At 42.9% G+C, this 18,859-nt stretch overlaps 1 protein-coding gene across 5 annotated transcripts in view; it reads left to right on the top strand.

Annotated features, from left to right (window-relative positions):
- The window catches only part of ASAP2 (ArfGAP with SH3 domain, ankyrin repeat and PH domain 2), a 100,234-nt gene that overhangs the window by 72,306 nt on the left and 9,069 nt on the right, over positions 1 to 18,859 (top strand). For 2 of the 5 annotated variants that reach the window (XM_083607189.1, XM_083607191.1), the window contains exons 13-24: positions 846 to 894; positions 1,530 to 1,696; positions 2,632 to 2,765; positions 4,374 to 4,468; positions 5,376 to 5,432; positions 8,093 to 8,282; positions 10,160 to 10,245; positions 10,405 to 10,520; positions 11,441 to 11,508; positions 11,872 to 11,985; positions 13,879 to 14,131; positions 18,114 to 18,275. In XM_083607189.1, coding sequence (XP_083463315.1) covers positions 846 to 894; positions 1,530 to 1,696; positions 2,632 to 2,765; positions 4,374 to 4,468; positions 5,376 to 5,432; positions 8,093 to 8,282; positions 10,160 to 10,245; positions 10,405 to 10,520; positions 11,441 to 11,508; positions 11,872 to 11,985; positions 13,879 to 14,131; positions 18,114 to 18,275 — 1,491 coding nt within the window. The remainder of the gene's footprint in view (positions 1 to 845; positions 895 to 1,529; positions 1,697 to 2,631; positions 2,766 to 4,373; positions 4,469 to 5,375; positions 5,433 to 8,092; positions 8,283 to 10,159; positions 10,246 to 10,404; positions 10,521 to 11,440; positions 11,509 to 11,871; positions 11,986 to 13,878; positions 14,132 to 18,113; positions 18,276 to 18,859) is intronic. The other 3 variants (XM_083607192.1, XM_083607190.1, XM_083607193.1) reach the window with 3 other exon arrangements.

Consider the following 18,859-nt stretch of genomic DNA (forward strand, 5'->3'; position numbering starts at 1 on the left):
CAGAAAAGAATGTTCCTTCTCTTCCCAGGGGGTTTCTAACTCTCCAGATGTCAACCCAGTCCATATTGTCAGTCATTTCAAAAAAGGTCTTAGGTAGTCTTCCCTCTTTAGTAATGTTCTGGTTCTGTGACTTATCCATATTTGTTGATACGACCCCGTTCATGTCCCCCATCATGATGACGTTGTTGTAATCCAGATAATCCAGCATGATCTCGTGCAACTTCTTATAAAAATCCGATTTTCCTTCATTTGGAGCATAAATTCCTAATATCAAAATTTTTTCTCCTTGATACTGTACTTCTATTGCGAGGATTCTTCCACTTTCATCTTTAAAGAGAAATTTTGGTGAAAGGCTCTCTTTTGCATAGATCACTACACCTCTCTTTTTAACTGTATCCGATGATATAAATTCTTGACCAAGCCTTTTATTTATTAACACCTTTCTATGGAGCCTAATCACATGTGTTTCTTGTAAGCATATAATGTCCAATTGTTCCTTTTTTAAAATATGAAAAATTTTAGACCTTTTTTCGGGACTGTTACAGCCATTTATGTTCCAACTCAAAAGCTGCAGAGACATCCTGGATAGGTCTGGTTATTCTTTCTGGGGTGGTACCTTGTTCTCCGGTCCTTGAGGATCCGAGGGGGCGGGCTCCCCTGGAAGTTCTGGCGCTGGCAATCCAAGTCCTTTGTGGAGGTCTTCTCCGTGTGCTCCCAAAAACTTGTCTCTATCTTCCACTGTTATCTATCTATCATGAGTTTCAGAAAGGGTCATGACTTATGATGAGATGAACTATTCAAACGTTTTTGGGAGTCGACACTAGAAACATTTTATCTTCCTGTAGATGACCGAACGTATCATTTCCAAGCAGAAGATGAACAGGACTGTCAAATGTAAGTTGCATTAATAGTGGTTTTTGTTGTTTCTTTTGCTGTTTCGCTTGCTCATGATAGTGGTGTCTACAGTAGATAAAACAACTGCTTCTCTACTGAGGAGAAAGATAATCCTTAATTCTAGCCATTATTTAGACAGGCTAGGAAGACTAAACTTTCTGTTCATCTCCAGCAGGGATAGTCAATGTCATTGGATTACTATTCTCATCATCCCTGACCCTTGGCTTTGCTGGTCCAACAACATCTGACGGGTACCATATTGGCTGCTCTGGATCTACAGGCAGTAATGCAAATAAATGTGGAACCATGGAATTTTAATGTTTAGGAAACAAATGCCTTCCACCAGCACCACCAAATTTCCAATTATGGATATTTTCAACCCTAGCCAGAATTCCTTTCCTTAGCATTAAAAACCACACACCTATCACAGCCCTTAAACTCCAGTGGGAGTTTTTCTTTTAGCCTCTGCTGAAGTTTTGATTCGACTCTCGTTTGCCTCCTCCCTGTGACTGTAAGCGAGAGCTAAGCTCAGTCTTGTAAGCCTTGTCTGCCTTCCTTTAAACTTTTTTCTCTGGAGGACAGTAGTGCATTTTTACCAGTTGAACAGAGAAATGGAATTTGTTTTGTTTTTCAAGCTGGATATCGGTGCTACAGAACAGTAAAGAAGAAGCTTTAAATAATGCATTCAAAGGCGATGACAACACAGGAGAAAACAACATTGTCCAAGAACTGACAAAGGAAATCATCTCTGATGTACAGAGGATGCCTGGGAATGACACGTGCTGTGACTGTGGGGCACAAGGTGACTTTTTTTTAAGTGACGATGTGCTATTTCCCATGTAAAGATTTGTGCCCCTTTGGGTGGCGCTGTGAAGGGACGCGGGTGGCGCTGTGGGTTAAACCACAGAGCCTAGGACTTGCTGATCAGAAGGTCGGCGGTTCGAATCCCCACGACAGGGTGAGCTCCCGTTTCTCGGTTCCTGCTCCTGCCAACCTAGCAGTTCGAAAGCACGTCAAAGTGCAACTAGATAAATAGGTACCGCTCCGGTGGGAAGGTAAACGGCGTTTCCGTGCGCTGCTCTGGTTCGCCAGAAGCGGCTTAGTCATGCCGGCCACATGACCCGGAAGCTGTACGCCGGCTCCCTCGGCCAATAAAGCGAGATGAGCGCCGCAACCCCAGAGTTGGCCACGACTGGACCTAATGGTCAGGGGTCCCTTTACCTTTATCTTTACATAAAAAGCAGAAACCTATCTACCAATCCTCCTCCAAAAGGATAATCGATTACTGTTAGAACAACTTATGTGCCTTAATGCTTTCACACTATTATGGATGCTGCTTTTTCCATTTTCAGTTTTGCAATTGTCTGTGTAGCGGAGTCCTACAGATAATCCCAGGAGAGGGCCATTCAGAGGTGCACTTTCTTCCCCCACCACAACTCACTTCCACCACATTGTCCCAGAACCTTGCCCCATCCATTAAAGTCAGCAGTTGTGGTTTATTTATCTGTCTATGAAAATACTTATATGCCACTGTTTCTTAGAAAAAATACCAGTTTACAATAATACATAAAACCATACAGTGAAAACCAACTTCAACTAATCATGTGCTTTATACATTTTTTTGCTTTGTATGGATGCAAAATCTAGTTGCTGGGTTTATATCCCATGAAGGGATTCTGTTATTTCATTACCCTGTGTGGCTTATGTTCTTTCCCCCCTCTGTTTTATCATTTTCAGATCCTACATGGCTTTCAACAAACCTGGGCATTTTAACTTGCATTGAGTGTTCAGGAATCCATCGGGAACTTGGCGTCCACTATTCCAGAATGCAGTCACTCACGTTAGATGTGCTGGGAACATCTGAGTTGCTGGTAAAGTAAAAAACGTTTCTGTCATTCGAAAGCTGAGTTGGTGTGTAGCTGGTGGCAGTATTTGCACATTATGGTAACACACAGTTAATGGTTGACCACATATAAACAGACTGTATCCATTTTACTCCTCTCTGTTTGCACCGGGGAGAAACAAGCCATGATTCCTGGGAGAGTGTTATGTCTGAATCAAAGTGTTATTAAGAAAACAAAACTGCTCCTTTTCCCTTATGGGGTACCCAAGAGCCTATATAGAGTCCTTTTGTAGGTTTTCTATCGGTAGGAGAAAATAACAGAGGCCAACCAGAGAATATTGAGAAGCAAAGCAGCTAGTAAGCCTGATCTTTATTGTTGCAACAGGGTCTTACTTACCACCTGCACGAGGGAGGAGGAACCCAGAACAATGGTGTGCAATCCCTTATATATAGACTTTTTGAAATTGCCACCCTGTAAGCTTAAGGCCACCCCCCAATACATCATACATACATCACAGAAGAGGCGGTATACAGCAGAAAACCTGTCTGCCATGGTACCTGATAATGATCACTGATTGCATTACTTGGGCAGTCTGGCCATTCCTTTGTGATTGTAAATACTCAGTTCCTGAATCCAGGTCACAGACTCACCCTATTCATACACAGATAGGCCCTTAAGACAAGATTTGTGAGCAAAGAGACAATGGGGAGGTTTTCCCATTTCCTTTGTCCTTGCAGAGAAATATTTGAGGTCAATTTGGGAGAGACAAAATGGTTTCAGGACTTTTTTCCTGTACTGTTTCAGACATGTGGTTTATATATTTATATATGTGTTTGCCTGGTAAATTTATTTTATATCTTAGACCTTATAATTCTCATAACACAAAGATTGTGGTTTTCCCCAACGAAACCACAATTGTGTCCCCAAAAAACCGCAGTTGATAAGTCTGTTTGGAGAAAACAAACCATGATATCTGGTTGGTTGTAACACTAAACCATGTCATTTATATCCTCTGCACACCAGTTAGGAGGAACGAAACACCTCAGATCAGCACTTAACAGCTTACCACGATGGGCAAACTGAGTCTCTGTGTGTACAGTGTTACTGTAATTCTATAAGTGGTGTACAGCTACGTAAGTCATACTCAAAATCTAAGTATGGCTAATATTGGAGATCATCCAACAATAGAATCTCTTTTAAATTTCTTGGAAGAAAGTCTCTCCTGTATTGCAGTTAAATATATATATATATATCAGGACTAAATTGTTTCTATAGGAACTGCGGTCACGCTATTGGAGCTTTGTTTAATAAAGCTTATTGGTTTCATGTGTTAAAAGGACCCATCTGGGCAGGACAGGGAACTACAGATTCAGTGTTGTATCCAACTACGTTCTACTCGGAACATAGACCGATTGAAAGTAATGTTCCTAAATTTGTTGTGGAAATTAATTTCAATGGGTCTACCCTTGAGTAGAACTAGCATTGGATACAACCCCCAGAATTCTCTAAGATTTAACTTTTTAACCTTAAGTTCTTTCTCCACTGGAAAATCAAGAAAATGGGTTGCTACTGAAATCAGTTGCTTGACGTGATTATGTTAATCTTTGCCCGGTGTGTTTATATTTCCCTTTATAGCTTGCCAAAAATATTGGGAATGCAGGATTTAACGAAATTATGGAATTTTGTTTGCCGGCAGATGAAATGGTCAAGCCCAACCCAAGCAGTGATATGTAAGTATGAAACATTGAAAGTATGGAAAGCTTTTACAGTGTAGTGATTAAGAATGTGAGTTGGACAGTTCCTGGTTCAAATACTGCCCTCACTATGAACTTGCGAGTTGACCTAAAGCAAGTCACTGCTATCTCTGCCTCCAAGCCCACCCACCCCCCACTTGCAATTTGGGTGAATTTATTGGAGCCGTTGACCAGTTTATAGAAACAGAAAAACCCACAGTAGTCAGCTCTTTCTAAATAGGCAACAATCAGCATGAAATTTAAGCAGGGCTGCAGGAATATGAACTTATAGAACTGTTCTAAGGATTGCTGAGAGGATATATGTGAATGTTTACTACCAATAGTTCCATTAACAACTCTTGTTTGCCAGAGACAGGACGGAAAAAGAGAGTAGTCTCAGGAAAGAAGAGTATTGGAGAACAAGAAAATACTGAGTTCATAAACTCTTTGATTGGAAAGAGGATCCCATTAATTGGCTATGGTTGCCATACGTCTGGATTGTCTGGGATTCCAACGCCGGACTTAGCTTCTGGGGATAATTTTGGCCAAATGTCCAGATTTTTGAAATTTTCCCTAAAAAACTGGATTTTTACTTCTTGAAATACGGCAACCCTAAATTAGCAAAAGGATCCCACCAATCCATGTGTCAAGGCAAAATTGTTTTTTTTTTTTAAATAAATAAATCATGACTCTCTCGGAACAACCAATTCTGGTTTAAAACAGACAGCAAGTTGTAGCCTAAGATCTCCTTGTGTGTAAGCAGCTATGTTTTATGATGATGCCACGCTTTGGTAAATGGACATCTGGCAACCATAGTCATTAAAGTCAACTATAATCATTGAAGTCATGCACAATATATAACCCTTGTTTAATGACTAAAATAAGCTTAAATTGCTATTTTTAGGAATCAAATTGAAAACGTCAACCTCCACATGTGTACAGATCACATTCTCACACAGATGTAAGTGACTCTCAAAGCCTTCTCATAAAATTCCTTCGCTTCGTTTAAAGGAGCAATTGGAGGGGAAAGAAATTTGGGCATAACCCAATAAATTAAGCAAGTTGCTCGTTAGGGAACTTCAGCAGCATTAACAGTGTGAGCATAAACTTCAGGGATGGCTTTCTGCTGGAACACAAATTCCTATTTTGTTTATTTCATGAAATTTATACGCCGCACGATTGTAAAAAAAAGAAAGAATCCAAAGCCATTTACGAAAAAGCTAAAACTATAAAATTATCAGTCAGAAGAATGAATAACAATGTAAAACTTTCAAAAAGCTAAAATAACAGGGGACTGAAAACAGATCAGAATTGTATCAACAAATAAATAAAGTTTATAGTTATTTCCCTTCCACAAACATAAGAGCTGCTTCTGTGCACAAAAGGGACTTAGAAGAAGCAGGGCAGAGGGGAAGGTAGGTGGGGTTTTCCTTGATTTGCCCTACTTCCCTAGCCCTCAGGAGCAGCTTTTCAGGAAACAGGAGGAATCAGCAAAAAAATCACACATCTCTTTATTTTTGTGGGATCATCCTGCAAGTGGCGTTTCACAGGAACTCTCTGGGTCAAATATCTTTTTTTCTATCCCTTTTGGTGCCATTTTTATAAACGTAAGAGGTAACTCTTGGTTTCTGCGCTTGTTAAGAAATGGCAGGGAAAGGTACCGTGGTCTGCTGAGGTGCATTCTGAATAAAATTTCAGCATACAGTCATACCTTGGATCCCGAACTCTTTGTGAGTCGAACGTTTTGGCTCCTGAACACTGCAAACCCGGAAGTGAGTGTTCCGGATTGTGAACATTCTTTGGAACCTGAACATCCGACGGGGCTTCCGCGGCTTCTGATTGGCTGCAGGAGCTTCCTGCAGCCAATTGGAAGTCACGCTTTGGGTTCCAAATGTTTTGGAAGTCGGACGGACTTCTGGAACGGATTCCGTCCGACTTCCGAGATACCACTGTAGTAGCAAATAATTTATTTTTTAAAAAATTATCTCGCAACTTTCCCCCAAGGAGTTAAAGGGGGCAGGCATGCTTGTATCCTCAGAACAGCCCCGTGAGATAGGTTAGCCTGAGAGACTGTGACTTGGCCCAAGATCACCCAGTGAACTCCATGGCTGAGTTGGGATTTGTACTCTGGCCTCCCAGGTCCTAGTCCAACATTACACCACACTGTTCCTCATTTATATTAAAAGTAACCTAGTGAACAGCTTGAAAAGATCAAGTAGCACAACAAGAAAGGAAGAATTGATAGATACACACTCCTCCCTGCCTCTGATGATAGCAGAGAAGAAAAGTTGGGACTTAACATTACCTTACACATTTTCCAGTTTTTTTAGACAAAGGCAGACTAAAGCAAAAAAACTGGTATTTGAATGGAACGTACAAGATCTGGTTATCCTCTGTAATCTGTAACAGATTCCATGTTAAATCACACATGACAGCAAACTTAAGCAACTGACCTCAAGATAAATAATGTAAAATGGTAACAGAACAGTCTGACTTTTAAGTTCAGTGCAGGGGGTTTCCCTTGAATTGTTGGAAGAGCACATCCATCGAATGACCCTGCAATTAGTTTTAATTCAATTTGCAAAGTAATTTTATGCATTTCCTGAGAAAGACCTAAAGAAAACAGATTTTTATGGCAGCGAGTAGAGTTTATTCATTCACCCCAATCAATCAGTTTGTTGTTTGTACAAGTAAACAGTCATAACTACAAAACTTTCACATATGTTACAGAGAAGGAGGGAAGTGATCGTAGTGTCCCTGTTTGCATGTCGTGGTTAGCCATAGTTAGTTGTTTACTGTGAACACACCAATTTCTCCTGCTTTCTTCTTCCCTGCTAGCACACGGGAAAACCAAATCATGATCTCTGGCCTTGCATTATGTCCAAACCCAGGGACTATTATTTTATTTGCTCCAAGCAAACCATGATCCGCAACCAAGGTTTGTTTGTGGCTTCATGGTTTATTTGGAACAAAATAAAATAAGGGACGCGGGTGGCGCTGTGGGTAAATCCTCAGCGCCTAGGGCTTGCCGATCGCATGGTCGGCGGTTCGAATCCCCGCAGCGGGGTGAGCTCCCGTCTTTCTGTCCCAGCTCCTGCCCACCTAGCAGTTCGAAAGCACCCCTAAGTGCAAGTAGATAAATAGGTACCGCTTTATAGCGGGAAGGTAAATGGCGTTTCCGTGTGCTGCGCTGGTGCCGGCTCGACAGAGCAGCTTCGTCACGCTGGCCACGTGACCCGGAAGTGTCTCCGAACAGCGCTGGCCCCCGGCCTCTTAAGTGAGATGGGCGCACAACCCCAGAGTCGGTCACGACTGGCCTGTACGGGCAGGGGTACCTTTACCTTTACCTTTAAACCATGATCAGTAGTTCTGATGCTATGCTAAGACAGGGATTGTGGTTTGTTTCTCCTATGGGCCAGGGAAGAGAAACAAAGGGGATGAGATTGGTGCATTCTTAGTAAACCCTTTACTGTGATATGCAAACAAGGCCATTGAAAGTGAAACCCAAACCATTCCCATCAGCCTTTTTTTGTAATTTGAAGAATTGCAGCCTGCGTAATATTGTTTGTGAAGCGAGTCTCATTTCAAGTTTGCATAAAATAAAATCACACCTCATTTCAGGAATGCAAGGAAAGATTATATTAATGCCAAATATATTGAAAGAAAATATGCAAGGAAGAAACACTCAGACAACGTGGCTAAACTGCAGAGCCTCTGTGAAGCGGTCAGAACCAGAGATATTTTTGGATTGGTTCAAGTGTATGCTGAGAATGTGGATCTCACAGAGAAAATTCCACTCGCAAATGGGCATGTAAGTGTAGAATTTCTTCTGTTATCGGCATGTTAACATGTTATGTGCTGTTTTTGTGGAAATGAGATAGTAACTCAGTCGCTCACTTGAAATGTTAAAAGGATGACTGTTTGCAAAAGAAGTCAGAAAAATGGCATCTTATCAAAATGGCTCATCCATCTGTTATCAAACCGCGTTATTAAGAATAGAAAATCTAAAACATAAATGTGAAAAGATTTTGTACCATCCACTGGATGTGGGTGGGAGCATACAAAAATCCAAACAAAGGGGGATGGATCCAGACATAGAGTGAAATCCAACATCCCATGAGCAGATTTCGGTTTACATAAGGGGTCTTCACCTCCTCCGCATTGTGCACCCCTCCCCCTCCCAACTGATCTGGAGGGCTTCCCAGTACTCCAGAGCAGATTTTCAGGGCATGTAGAGAGGAAGAGAAGAATGTGAAATCCCATTGCGCAAGAGAAATCCATTCTGCTTGTGCACAGACTGCATTGGAACACGGATGGCCATGCTAAAAGTAGACGTGTTGAAATCAGTGGGCCATGCATTAATCATGATCTGTTCAAAACACGGCTAAGTTCGGATCCATCTCAGGTCTATTGTTTTGAAAATGCTGTTTTATGGGATGAGTGTAACTTCTACATCTCTGTTTCTCAATTTTTTTGAACTTGGGCCTCCTGCTAAACCTGCTCTTATCTTCCACTCTCCACCCTCATTCTTCTTCCTTCTCTTTGGCAAGCGAGCACACAGAATATTCACGCACAGCTATGTGGCTGAGTTTCCACGTGCTGTTGATCCATCCTTGATAGTACAATTACAAATACTGTTTAGCCATTATTAATGAAGCATGGCTTAACATCCTACTAGCCTAGTACCAGTCGAAAATTAAATAACCATTATTAGCCAAGTGCTAAATCCCCAGAGTGGTTTAATCCTTAGAAGTACTATGATAGTTGCTTCTATACATTTTAATACTGTTCAATTAGTTGTGTAAAACTAATGAGTTGACTGATAAATTAGCATAAAATAATTCAGCTCGCTGTTTTTCTAATTAACTTACTTGCTGGACCCTATATGCCTTCTTTGACAATAAAGAACAGCACCATCCCAACTCTTAAGCTTTGGGCTTTCTGTTATTTGTATCAAGGGATAGCAAGGATCCCACCAGTTCTCTGTGCTTTGACATGCCTACCCTGTCCATCTTCTTGTTTAGCACAAAGCACTCAAACAGTCCCTTCTGAGTTTGGAGGCTTGTAGCATTGGTTTATAAATACCTATACTGTACACCAGAGCTTTCCAAACTGTGTGTTGCAATGCATTAGTGTGTCGGCTGCAGTGTGTAGGTGTGTTGCACAGACACATACACCCCATGCTCCTCCCAGGGCTGGAAAGGGGTTAGCTTAACCTCCAGTTTGCTAGTAAAACTGAATTACTGTGCCACAAAATGATGCATGTCTAAAAAGTGTGTCACCAACATGAAAAGTTTGGGAAGCTTTGCTGTACATGTTATCTTCTCTAAATGTCCTATGCATGTACATTTTCCTATATGAACCTTTGGTTTCTTGAGATGGGTTTATTTCAAGAGTGGCTGGGGCAACCCAGGCAGATGAGCAGGGGTATCAATATTATTGTTATGGTCGTTATAATATTTCTACCATTTCCCTGTTTAGATGACCTGGAACAATTAACATTATCATCACTTAGGGATGAATTGTCTTAAATCAAAGCCATATTTTGATAGTGATGACCAAAGCCAGCTATAGTAAAGTTTTTTAAATTTTTGTTTAGCATAATGTAACAAAAAATAGGGAGGTATCTCCCAAAAAAACAACAACCCTTCCTTGCTTGCTATTGGTCAAAACACCATATGATTTCAGGAACAAGACGAAACTGCCCTTCATCTCGCTGTGAGATCTGTTGATCGGACCTCACTCCACATAGTTGACTTCTTGGTGCAGAACAGGTGAGCGATTCTAATGCTATTTAAACACTTTTCATTTTCATATTTGAAAACAAAAACAAGCCTGCTGTAATATTTGTTGATAGCATGAAAGCAAGCTTTTTGAGAGTTAGACTACTCTGTGCGTGTGAACTAAACTTTTACCCTTTTCCTTCTGCATAGTGGCAACCTGGACAAGCAGACAGGCAAAGGTAGCACTGCTCTTCATTATTGTTGCTTGACAGATAATGTTGAGTGCCTCAAACTGCTCCTGAGAGGGAAGGCTTCCATCGAAATAGGTAAAAGGGTAAAGAGTGACTCCTCTATTCTTTAAATCAATCCCGCAACCCTGCCACACACAGACAATTGGTGAAAGGGGCACATAGACGCATGCAGTGACTTTGGCCAGTTTCTTTACATGTTTAACGTAGAGTTCTTTAGAAGGTGATACAGTGGTACCTTGGTTCTTGAATGGCTTAGTTGTCGAACAAATCGGCTCCCGAACACTGCAAACACGGAAGTAAGAGTTCCAGTTTGCGAACATTTTTCGGAAGCTGGACGTCCGACATGGCTTCCGCTTGAGTGCAGGAAGCTCCTGCAGCCAATCAGAAGCCACACCTTTGTTTTCGAACGGTTTTGGGAGTCAAGTGGACTCCTGGAACGGATTAAGTTTGAGAGCCAAGGTACCACTGTACTTGAAATGAAGATTACTGAGACCGTGTGGAAATTTGTATTTTAAGCCAAATGTTTGCTTACTATGTTACCACTGCTTTTATGGAGTTTTCATAGTGCCTGCGAGGCATCGTTCTTCGTTATTTATGTACGTACTTGATTTAATTCATGTCCCACTCTATTCCATAAGTTCGCAGCGGCTTATGGGAATGCTTTCTAAATGTTTATAACAAATACTGTATTAACCCAATGGCACAGAATCCAACTGGGTAATATGATGGAATATTTACTATGAGCAAAATGTTTCCGCTAAGCTGAGGCAGCACATTTTATACTATGGGCACAATCTAGCTACAGTTAACTATTTTTAAAGTCTCATTGGGGAGTTAAGCACTTTTCTGTCTCCTGTTGGAACGAGCGGTTCCTAAAAATGCACACTTTGCCCCCCAACTCCCAAGTTCAGCCTTCTGATTCAGAAGTCACATTCATTTTTAGCAACATAAGATTGCAGGCAAGAATGTGACGTTTTCTTCCCATTGCTTTTTAGCCAATGAAGCTGGAGAGACGCCGCTCGATATAGCTAAACGCTTAAAGCACACGCGCTGTGAAGAGCTGGTAAGATTTATTTGTTTCTTCTGTGTGTTCTCCGAAGCTGAACTGTTTCTGGATTATTTAGCAGCTTGCCATGAGGTTTCTGTGGTAGTCAAGAATGGTGGAAAACTTGTAAATAAATATTTGTTTTAGTTGACCTCTCAAGATACCTGAAAACAACAGACATGTGCCTTGCATCCATTGAGTGCTTAAATTGTTACTTTTTCTAAAGAAAGAAAGAAATGAATCAGTATTTCACATAATGTGAAAGAAAGGGAATTTACGTCATTAATTAATTAAATTTATATACTGCCCTTCATCCAAAGGGCACAGGGCAGTTTATAGTAGCTGACTGTGCTGAATGGTGTCTCATTCTTGGTACCTTAGCTCACCCAAGCTCTGGCTGGAAGACTTAATTCTCATGTTCATGTAGAATACGAGTGGCGATTACTTCATGAAGACCTGGACGAAAGTGATGATGATGTGGATGGAAATTTACAGGTATGCATTTAGAAGATCAGAAACCCAACGTTTAAAAAAAATATTTAAAAATGGAAATGTTCCTGCCTGGAACAAGAGTAATATTATCATCACTGTGTTCTTTGTAAAAAAAAAATTACTGAGAATTTTAATGGTGCTGCACTCCGCTTGCACTGGCTTGAAGTCAGCTTAATTTAAGGCAATATATAAACGAAACTCATTTACCATTGTGTTCCTGATGAAGATAGAATTAAATGATGGATGGAAGGGTTGCTTAGAAGGAAGAGATTATAGAACAATTAGGGACATGGGAAGCCAACATAACTGGTCAGACCATTGGTCCATCTAGTTCAGTATGGTCTACAGTGATTGGCTGCATCTCTCCAGGTTGTCAGGCAGGGGATGTTCCCATTCCCACCTGTACATGCTGCAACTTGTACCTGAGAACATAACAGAAGGTTCCCCTTCTAAGTAGGAAGTGGTATTTATATTGCAAAACCCTGTGCCTGCCTTTCAAGCTTTTCGCTCAGCCATTTTGTTCAACCTCAACTCTTCTGCTCTCCAACTCAGTGGTGAAGGTGAGAATTAGGAAGCATTTTGCTACTCAATCACTATTAATAGGCTTTCAGGCCCCAGGGACTCTTGAAAAGAAGATTAAGGGCTATTAATGACACAACTAATGTCTTTTCTGTGCTTGATGACATGGCTGAATGTGGCTGCTGCATGTGTGTTCATTTGCCTTTGAGTTGGGCTAGAATCGTCTTCGTAGGGAAGAAAAATGGAGGTCAGCTCCTCTGATCTTTTTATCGGGAAACGTTAGAAAGTCACCAGCCATTTGCCTTGATTTAGTCAGAAGTTAATAGGGACACACGCCTCTCTGAAATATACCTTCAACAACAAAACCTAGTAGAAAGTTAACAAAGTTCTTACCAAAGTCAGCATGCTAAGGGTCAAAAATGGCAAGTGATTAATTTAAAACATGTCCCTTTTCTCCAGAGAGAGAGAGAGAGAGAGATGGTTTTGCTTTTATTAATCATTGGGAGGTTGTTGGTTTTTTTAAATGAATGTTTTCTTCAATTCTAGTTTTAAATGTATATCCAATGGAAATTTTGAACAGTGTCATTTTGTTGTTGGAAATGCCTGTTAATTTAAGCACAGTGAGTACACACAGCCTTAACAGTATGGACCTGTGTGTGTTTACTCAGTAACACTGGATTTAATGGGCCACCTGTGATCTTCCAGAAGTTGTTGGACTACAACTCCCATCATCCTTGACCAATGGCTGTGCTTGCTGGGCCTGATGGGAACTGGAATCCCACAACTGGAGACACCACAAGCTAACCACCTGTGCCCAAGTGTTACTTATTTTTACTCTGTTTTATTGTATATCCTATTGGGACGTGGGTGGTGCTGTGGGTTAAACCAGGACTTGCTGATCAGAAGGTTGGCGGTTCGAATCCCCACGACAGGGTGAGCTCCCATTGATCGGTCCCTGCTCCTGCCAACCTAGCAGTTCGAAAGCACGTCAAAGTGCAAGTAGATAAATAGGTACCGCTCCGGCGGGAAGGTAAATGGCGTTTCCGTGCGCTGCTCTGGTTTCGGCTTAGTCATGCTGGCCACATGACCCGGAAGCTGTACGCCAGCTCCCTCGGCCAATAAAGCGAGATGAGCGCCGCAACCCCAGAGTCGGCCACGACTGGACCTAATGGTCAGGGGTCCCTTTACCTTTACCCATTGTATATCCTGCCCTTCCTCCTGAACTAGCCCAGGGCAACTGTAAGTGTGCTTAGGATTTCAGCCTCAGTTAAAGCAAAATGAATATTAGCTCCCTAGTGTGCGTTGCATTTTTTAAATATCCGTTCTTGAAACACTTGCCCACATCACTCTCTCTTGTATTCTTCCTTCCTTTTTAAGCAACCAAGCCCTAACCGAAGAGAGGACAGGCCTGTGAGTTTCTATCAGCTAGGATCGAGCCAGCTTCAGCCTAACGTGGCATCTTTGGCTAGAGATGCTGCCAATATAGCCAAGGACAAGCAAAGAGGGTTTATGCCGAGCCTCTTGCAGAACGAGACCTATGGAGCCATACTCAGTAGCAGCCCACCTCCTTCGCAGCCTGCTGCACCAGTCACAAGTGCACCTCCTTTGCCTCCCAGGAATATTGGGAAAGGTAACTAACATTTTGCAAGAGGTGGAGTTCAACAGTTTTCTTTCTCTCTTGGAGATTTTAGCTTGGCAGTTTTTTCTGCAGGTAGGTATATTGAAACTATAAATTGCTGCGTGATGGGAGGGCAGAGGGTTCCTCCTCCTCTTCCTCCTTTTTTTTCAAATTGGGGTGAATCTGCACTTTCTATTTTGGACAGTCACAGTGCAGAGGTGGGAGGAAAAAGAAAGGAAAAGAATCACATAATCCAATGACTGGTTCTCGGGGACACAATGTCTCAGGGTGCAATCCTATGCTGAAGTTACACCGGCTGAGTAGCAGCTTCAGCAGAAACCCCACTATGCCAGATATGCTGCTATTGCGATAAAAGATGCTGGTGGAGTACTTCGGATATACCGGCAGAATGACTGGAATGTGGCCAAGTTGTGGGCAGCACATTTGCAACGATGCCCTCGATTGCTTTGATCCATGCCCCTGTCAAAAGCACAGCCTTGGCTGCCCTTCTTGACTTCAAATTAAAATGGAGGTGGGGGTAAAAATAGCTGCCCCTTTGCAGACAACTGGCTCACTCATGCTGCTATGACAGAGCATAGTTTCTGTGCCGTAGGGTATGGTCCAGTCACAGCACACCGCTGCCAGTTTATAAACGGGACTTCCATCACTGAGCTGATGGGTCACGTGGAACTGAGCCCCTATAGAACTCTGGTGAGCAGACGCAGAGCACCAGGGCACTTTGTGTGCAACGCAAGCACTCGGCAGAAGACTGCCTGCCCTCTTGACACTCGTGAGAATTTGAGCCCGTTGTTAACACTTCTCCACCTAAAACCTTTGCAAGTCCCTCATTCCAGGCACAAACACCCAGCACTGAACTCCACTCAGGGGGTACCTAGGCAGTGCACCCCACAAGCCTGCTGGGAAATTCCTGGCACAGCTGTCCTGTTGCTGCTGGGGAGAAGGTCATGTGGGTTGCCCCACGGGAGTGGGTAGACGCCAGAACGGCAAGTTTTCTCAGGCAGGAGGTTGGACTAGATGACTCTCGAGATCCCTCCCGGTTCTACAGAGGAGGGCAACCAAAATGGTCAAAGGCCTGGAAACGATGCCTTATGAGGAACGGCTAAGGGAGTTGGGTATGTTTAGCCTGGAGAAGAGGAGGTTAAGGGGTAATATGATAGCCATATTCAAATATATAAAAGGATGTCACATAGAGGAGGGAGAAAGGTTGTTTTCTGCTGCTCCAGAGAAGCGGACACGGGGCAATGGATCCAAACTACAAGAAAGAAGATTCCACCTAAACATTAGGAAGAACTTCCTGACAGTAAGAGCTGTTCGACTGTGGAAGTTGCTGCCAAGGAGTGTGGTGGAGTCTCCTTCTTTGGAGGTCTTTAAGCAGAGGCTTGACAACCATATGTCAGGAGTGCTCTGATGGTGTTTCCTGCTTGGCAGGGGGTTGGACTCGATGGCCCTTGTAGTCTCTTCCAACTCTATGATTCTATTCTATGATTCTAACCCTCCTGTGATGATTGTGAGGGTGGAGGGGACAGGAGAGAAAGCAGTAACTCTTCTTGTGCTCATGAAAGTTGATTGCACCAGTGGAGCTGTAGTGTTGGATACAGCCCTCTGTCTTAAGGGTTGCTTGGGCACTAGCTATAGCAGTGTTATTGCTAGCTGTGCCTCTGGAATTTATGGGCTAGGGCATGGCCTTGCATGTTTTGTGCAGTTTGGGGCACAGGGGCGTGTCCTGATCATCACATGTTCATTGGCTCTCTTTGTGTGGGTGTCAGCAGCGGCATAGTCTCATGAATGATTGCTACTAGGGCAGTCATTCCCAATCCAGAGAGAACATGCATTGCATAGGGCAGCCATTCTGTCAGTGTAATGGCGGTGGCATATCTCCGTTCCTGTCCCATTGTCAGTATAGGATCTAGAGATGAAGATAGGAGTCCTATAAGAAACACTGCCAGAGCTGAATTTCCTTTCACAGACGACAGTTGTGATTGAAATTGGCATCTAAAAACACACAGGTGTGTAGACACGCTTTAAATCCATGATTAGTATACACGTCGGTAAATTCTCCCCCACTCCTTCGCCTATTGGTCTTGGCATCATAGGTCCTGCAAGAGAGGGCACTTACGGTTCATGGTCTTATAGTTATCGGGGACAAAAATATGTATTAAATATTCCTTTGTTCAGGATGAATGGCTTAAAAAGATGAAGTCACACAGTACGTGTCGCAAACAGATTATTGTTTTTATTCTCCTGAAGCCCTATTGAAGCATTCAGGATTATATGACTGTCTGAGTTGCGAGAGTGGAGCCAGGTACATTTGCCATGTGTGCATCCCATCCCCCCATCCCCTGACCCTAAAGCTGTCCACACGCATAGCATGTGTGCTATGGGGCAGCTGAATGTGAGTAGGCAGAGCTGAATGGGCCCTGAATGTTCAGGGTGACGGCCTGCACATGTTTGTCAGGCAGCTCCACTGTAGACATGCCCCCAATTTGTGGGCAGCTTGGGGGGCTCTGTTGTGGGATGAAGTAGCCAGGAGGGGGTGAGGTGACCCCACTGTCTCCCTTCACACAGCTAACAGTGGTGTGGTCGGTTGTACCCAAATAAGGCCCTGGTGGCTTTCATAAATAATGTGCTGTCTGGCTAAACGCTTCCTTTCAGCAAATGTGGCTGCAGGCCTTGCTTCTTCATTAACTAACAAAAACTTTGCAATCTTCTTTCCTATTACAATTGCTAAATAAAAATAAAAATCTGCCACTGTACATCAGCAAACTATGATTTACTACTGTTCAAAGAGATTTATGTCTTGCCATATGCTTTATTGTGGGACGCAGGTGGTGCTGTGGAATAAACCACTGAGCCTCTTGGGCTTGCCAATCAGAAGGTCGGCGGTTCGAATCCCCGCAATGGGGTGAGCTCCCGTTGCTCGGTCCCTGCTCCTGCCAACCTAGCAGTTCGAAAGCAAGTCAAAGTGCAAGTAGATAAATAGGTACCGCTCCGGCGGGAAGGTAAACGGCGTTTCCGTGTGCTGCTCTGGTTCGCCAGAAGCAGCTTAATCATGCTGGCCACATGACCTGGAAGCTGTATGCCGGCTCCCTCGGCCAATAAAGTGAGATGAGCGCCACAACCCCAGAGTCAGTCATGACTGGACCTAATGGTCAGGGGTCCCTTTACCTTTATATGCTTTATTAGGACTCCACACACACACACGTTGTTAAACCTTATGTGGATAAAGACCTCCTGGACAAAAATAGCAGTGACCGTCTCTGCCCATTTTGCTTCCCCTGCCAATATGCCCCTTGCCTCAACTGCTGTGTGGCATACCTGGAAAGCTGCTTGCTACCGCAGGCAAAAGAGAAGGGCAGATGGCAGGAAGTGGAAGCTAACAGGTAGAATAGTCACCACAGCCTTATCTTGCCCCACTGCATCAGGAGATTAGTAGCCCATTGTCTGATAAGAGGAGACAAGCCTGTTTCTTACCACCAGCCTATTTTACCAACTCCTGCTGCTGAATTTTGGGAGCACCACATTTCCTATTTTGTGCAAAGTGATGTCCACAACAACATCCACACCTAATTAGTTTCTTCTTCCCAATTGTACTATTTTTTTTAGTAAAATCTTAATAGGCTTAGCCTTGTATGGCAGGAGCCAAGCAGCTGCAGGGGGGGGGAGGGCGCTTTATGCATCAATTGATGTGCGCCCTATTGAAAAGTATTGTTCTGAGATGATGCAAAAGCCTTCTGTCTGATGATTGGTCCATTTCAGCTCATTCACTCGTGCTTATCCTGTGATAGCCTAGTCACCAAGTGATGAAACACGCAGGTGTGAACAAGGCCTTAGAAATGACCCAGTCCTTGTGCAGAAGTACGTGTGCCTCTGGCTCACAGCCAGTCAGTCCACTTAAGAAAAAGGTGCTGTTTTCTCATCGCTTCTCAGCCAGCAGTGATTATGATAATGACACAGTGTTTTCCTTTCTTTTTAGTTCAGTCTTCATTTCTTGGCAGTGCTGTTCAGACAACTCCTTCATCGAACACACTGTGGAAGACAAATTCTTTAGGAATGGAAAGCATAAGCAGGCAAAGGTCTTCATCCGATCCACCAACTGTCCATCCCCCTGTTCCGCCATTGCGTGTAACATCTACAAGTATGTTTGCCCTTTTCCACTGCTTCCTTTGTTTTTGCTGCATCTAATCACGGTTGGCCTCAACTTCCCATTCCACAACTCATGTTTCTTCCTCTCTGGTGGATGTAGTTTTGAGCCTGCTGCTTTTCCATCTGGCTTCTTCAACACACTGTTTGTTAAGACTTCCTGCGACACACGGTTGAGGAATGGATATTTCAGATTAGTTTTGCAAGGAATTCAGGTTGTTCCCTGAACTTTTAGGAAGTTTCTTCAAAAAGATGAAAAGATTGTGTTTTTAATGTTCCTTGTTTCCTCTATTAATGGTTACTTCTAAAGGCATATTACAGATGCACGACTAAAAGTGTGATTTAAAATTACCTACTCATGTTAAACCAGCTCTCATGAAGATTAGCCTCACTACCAGTACAAATACCTCATAGCAGGTAGGCTACTGTTGGCTCCAGTTTTAATCTATGAGTTAACTCGAGCCTCACACTGCATTGTTTATGTTCAGACATAATTATAAACTATGGTTTATCATGAAGCCAGTGAGCCTCAAACTTCTGCACTCTCCCATCTTGTGGGAGAAGAAAAGTAGAAGCTTT

This window comes from Podarcis filfolensis (assembly GCF_964270895.1).
Source record: "Podarcis filfolensis genome assembly, chromosome: 3".
Taxonomy (NCBI): domain Eukaryota; kingdom Metazoa; phylum Chordata; class Lepidosauria; order Squamata; family Lacertidae; genus Podarcis; species Podarcis filfolensis.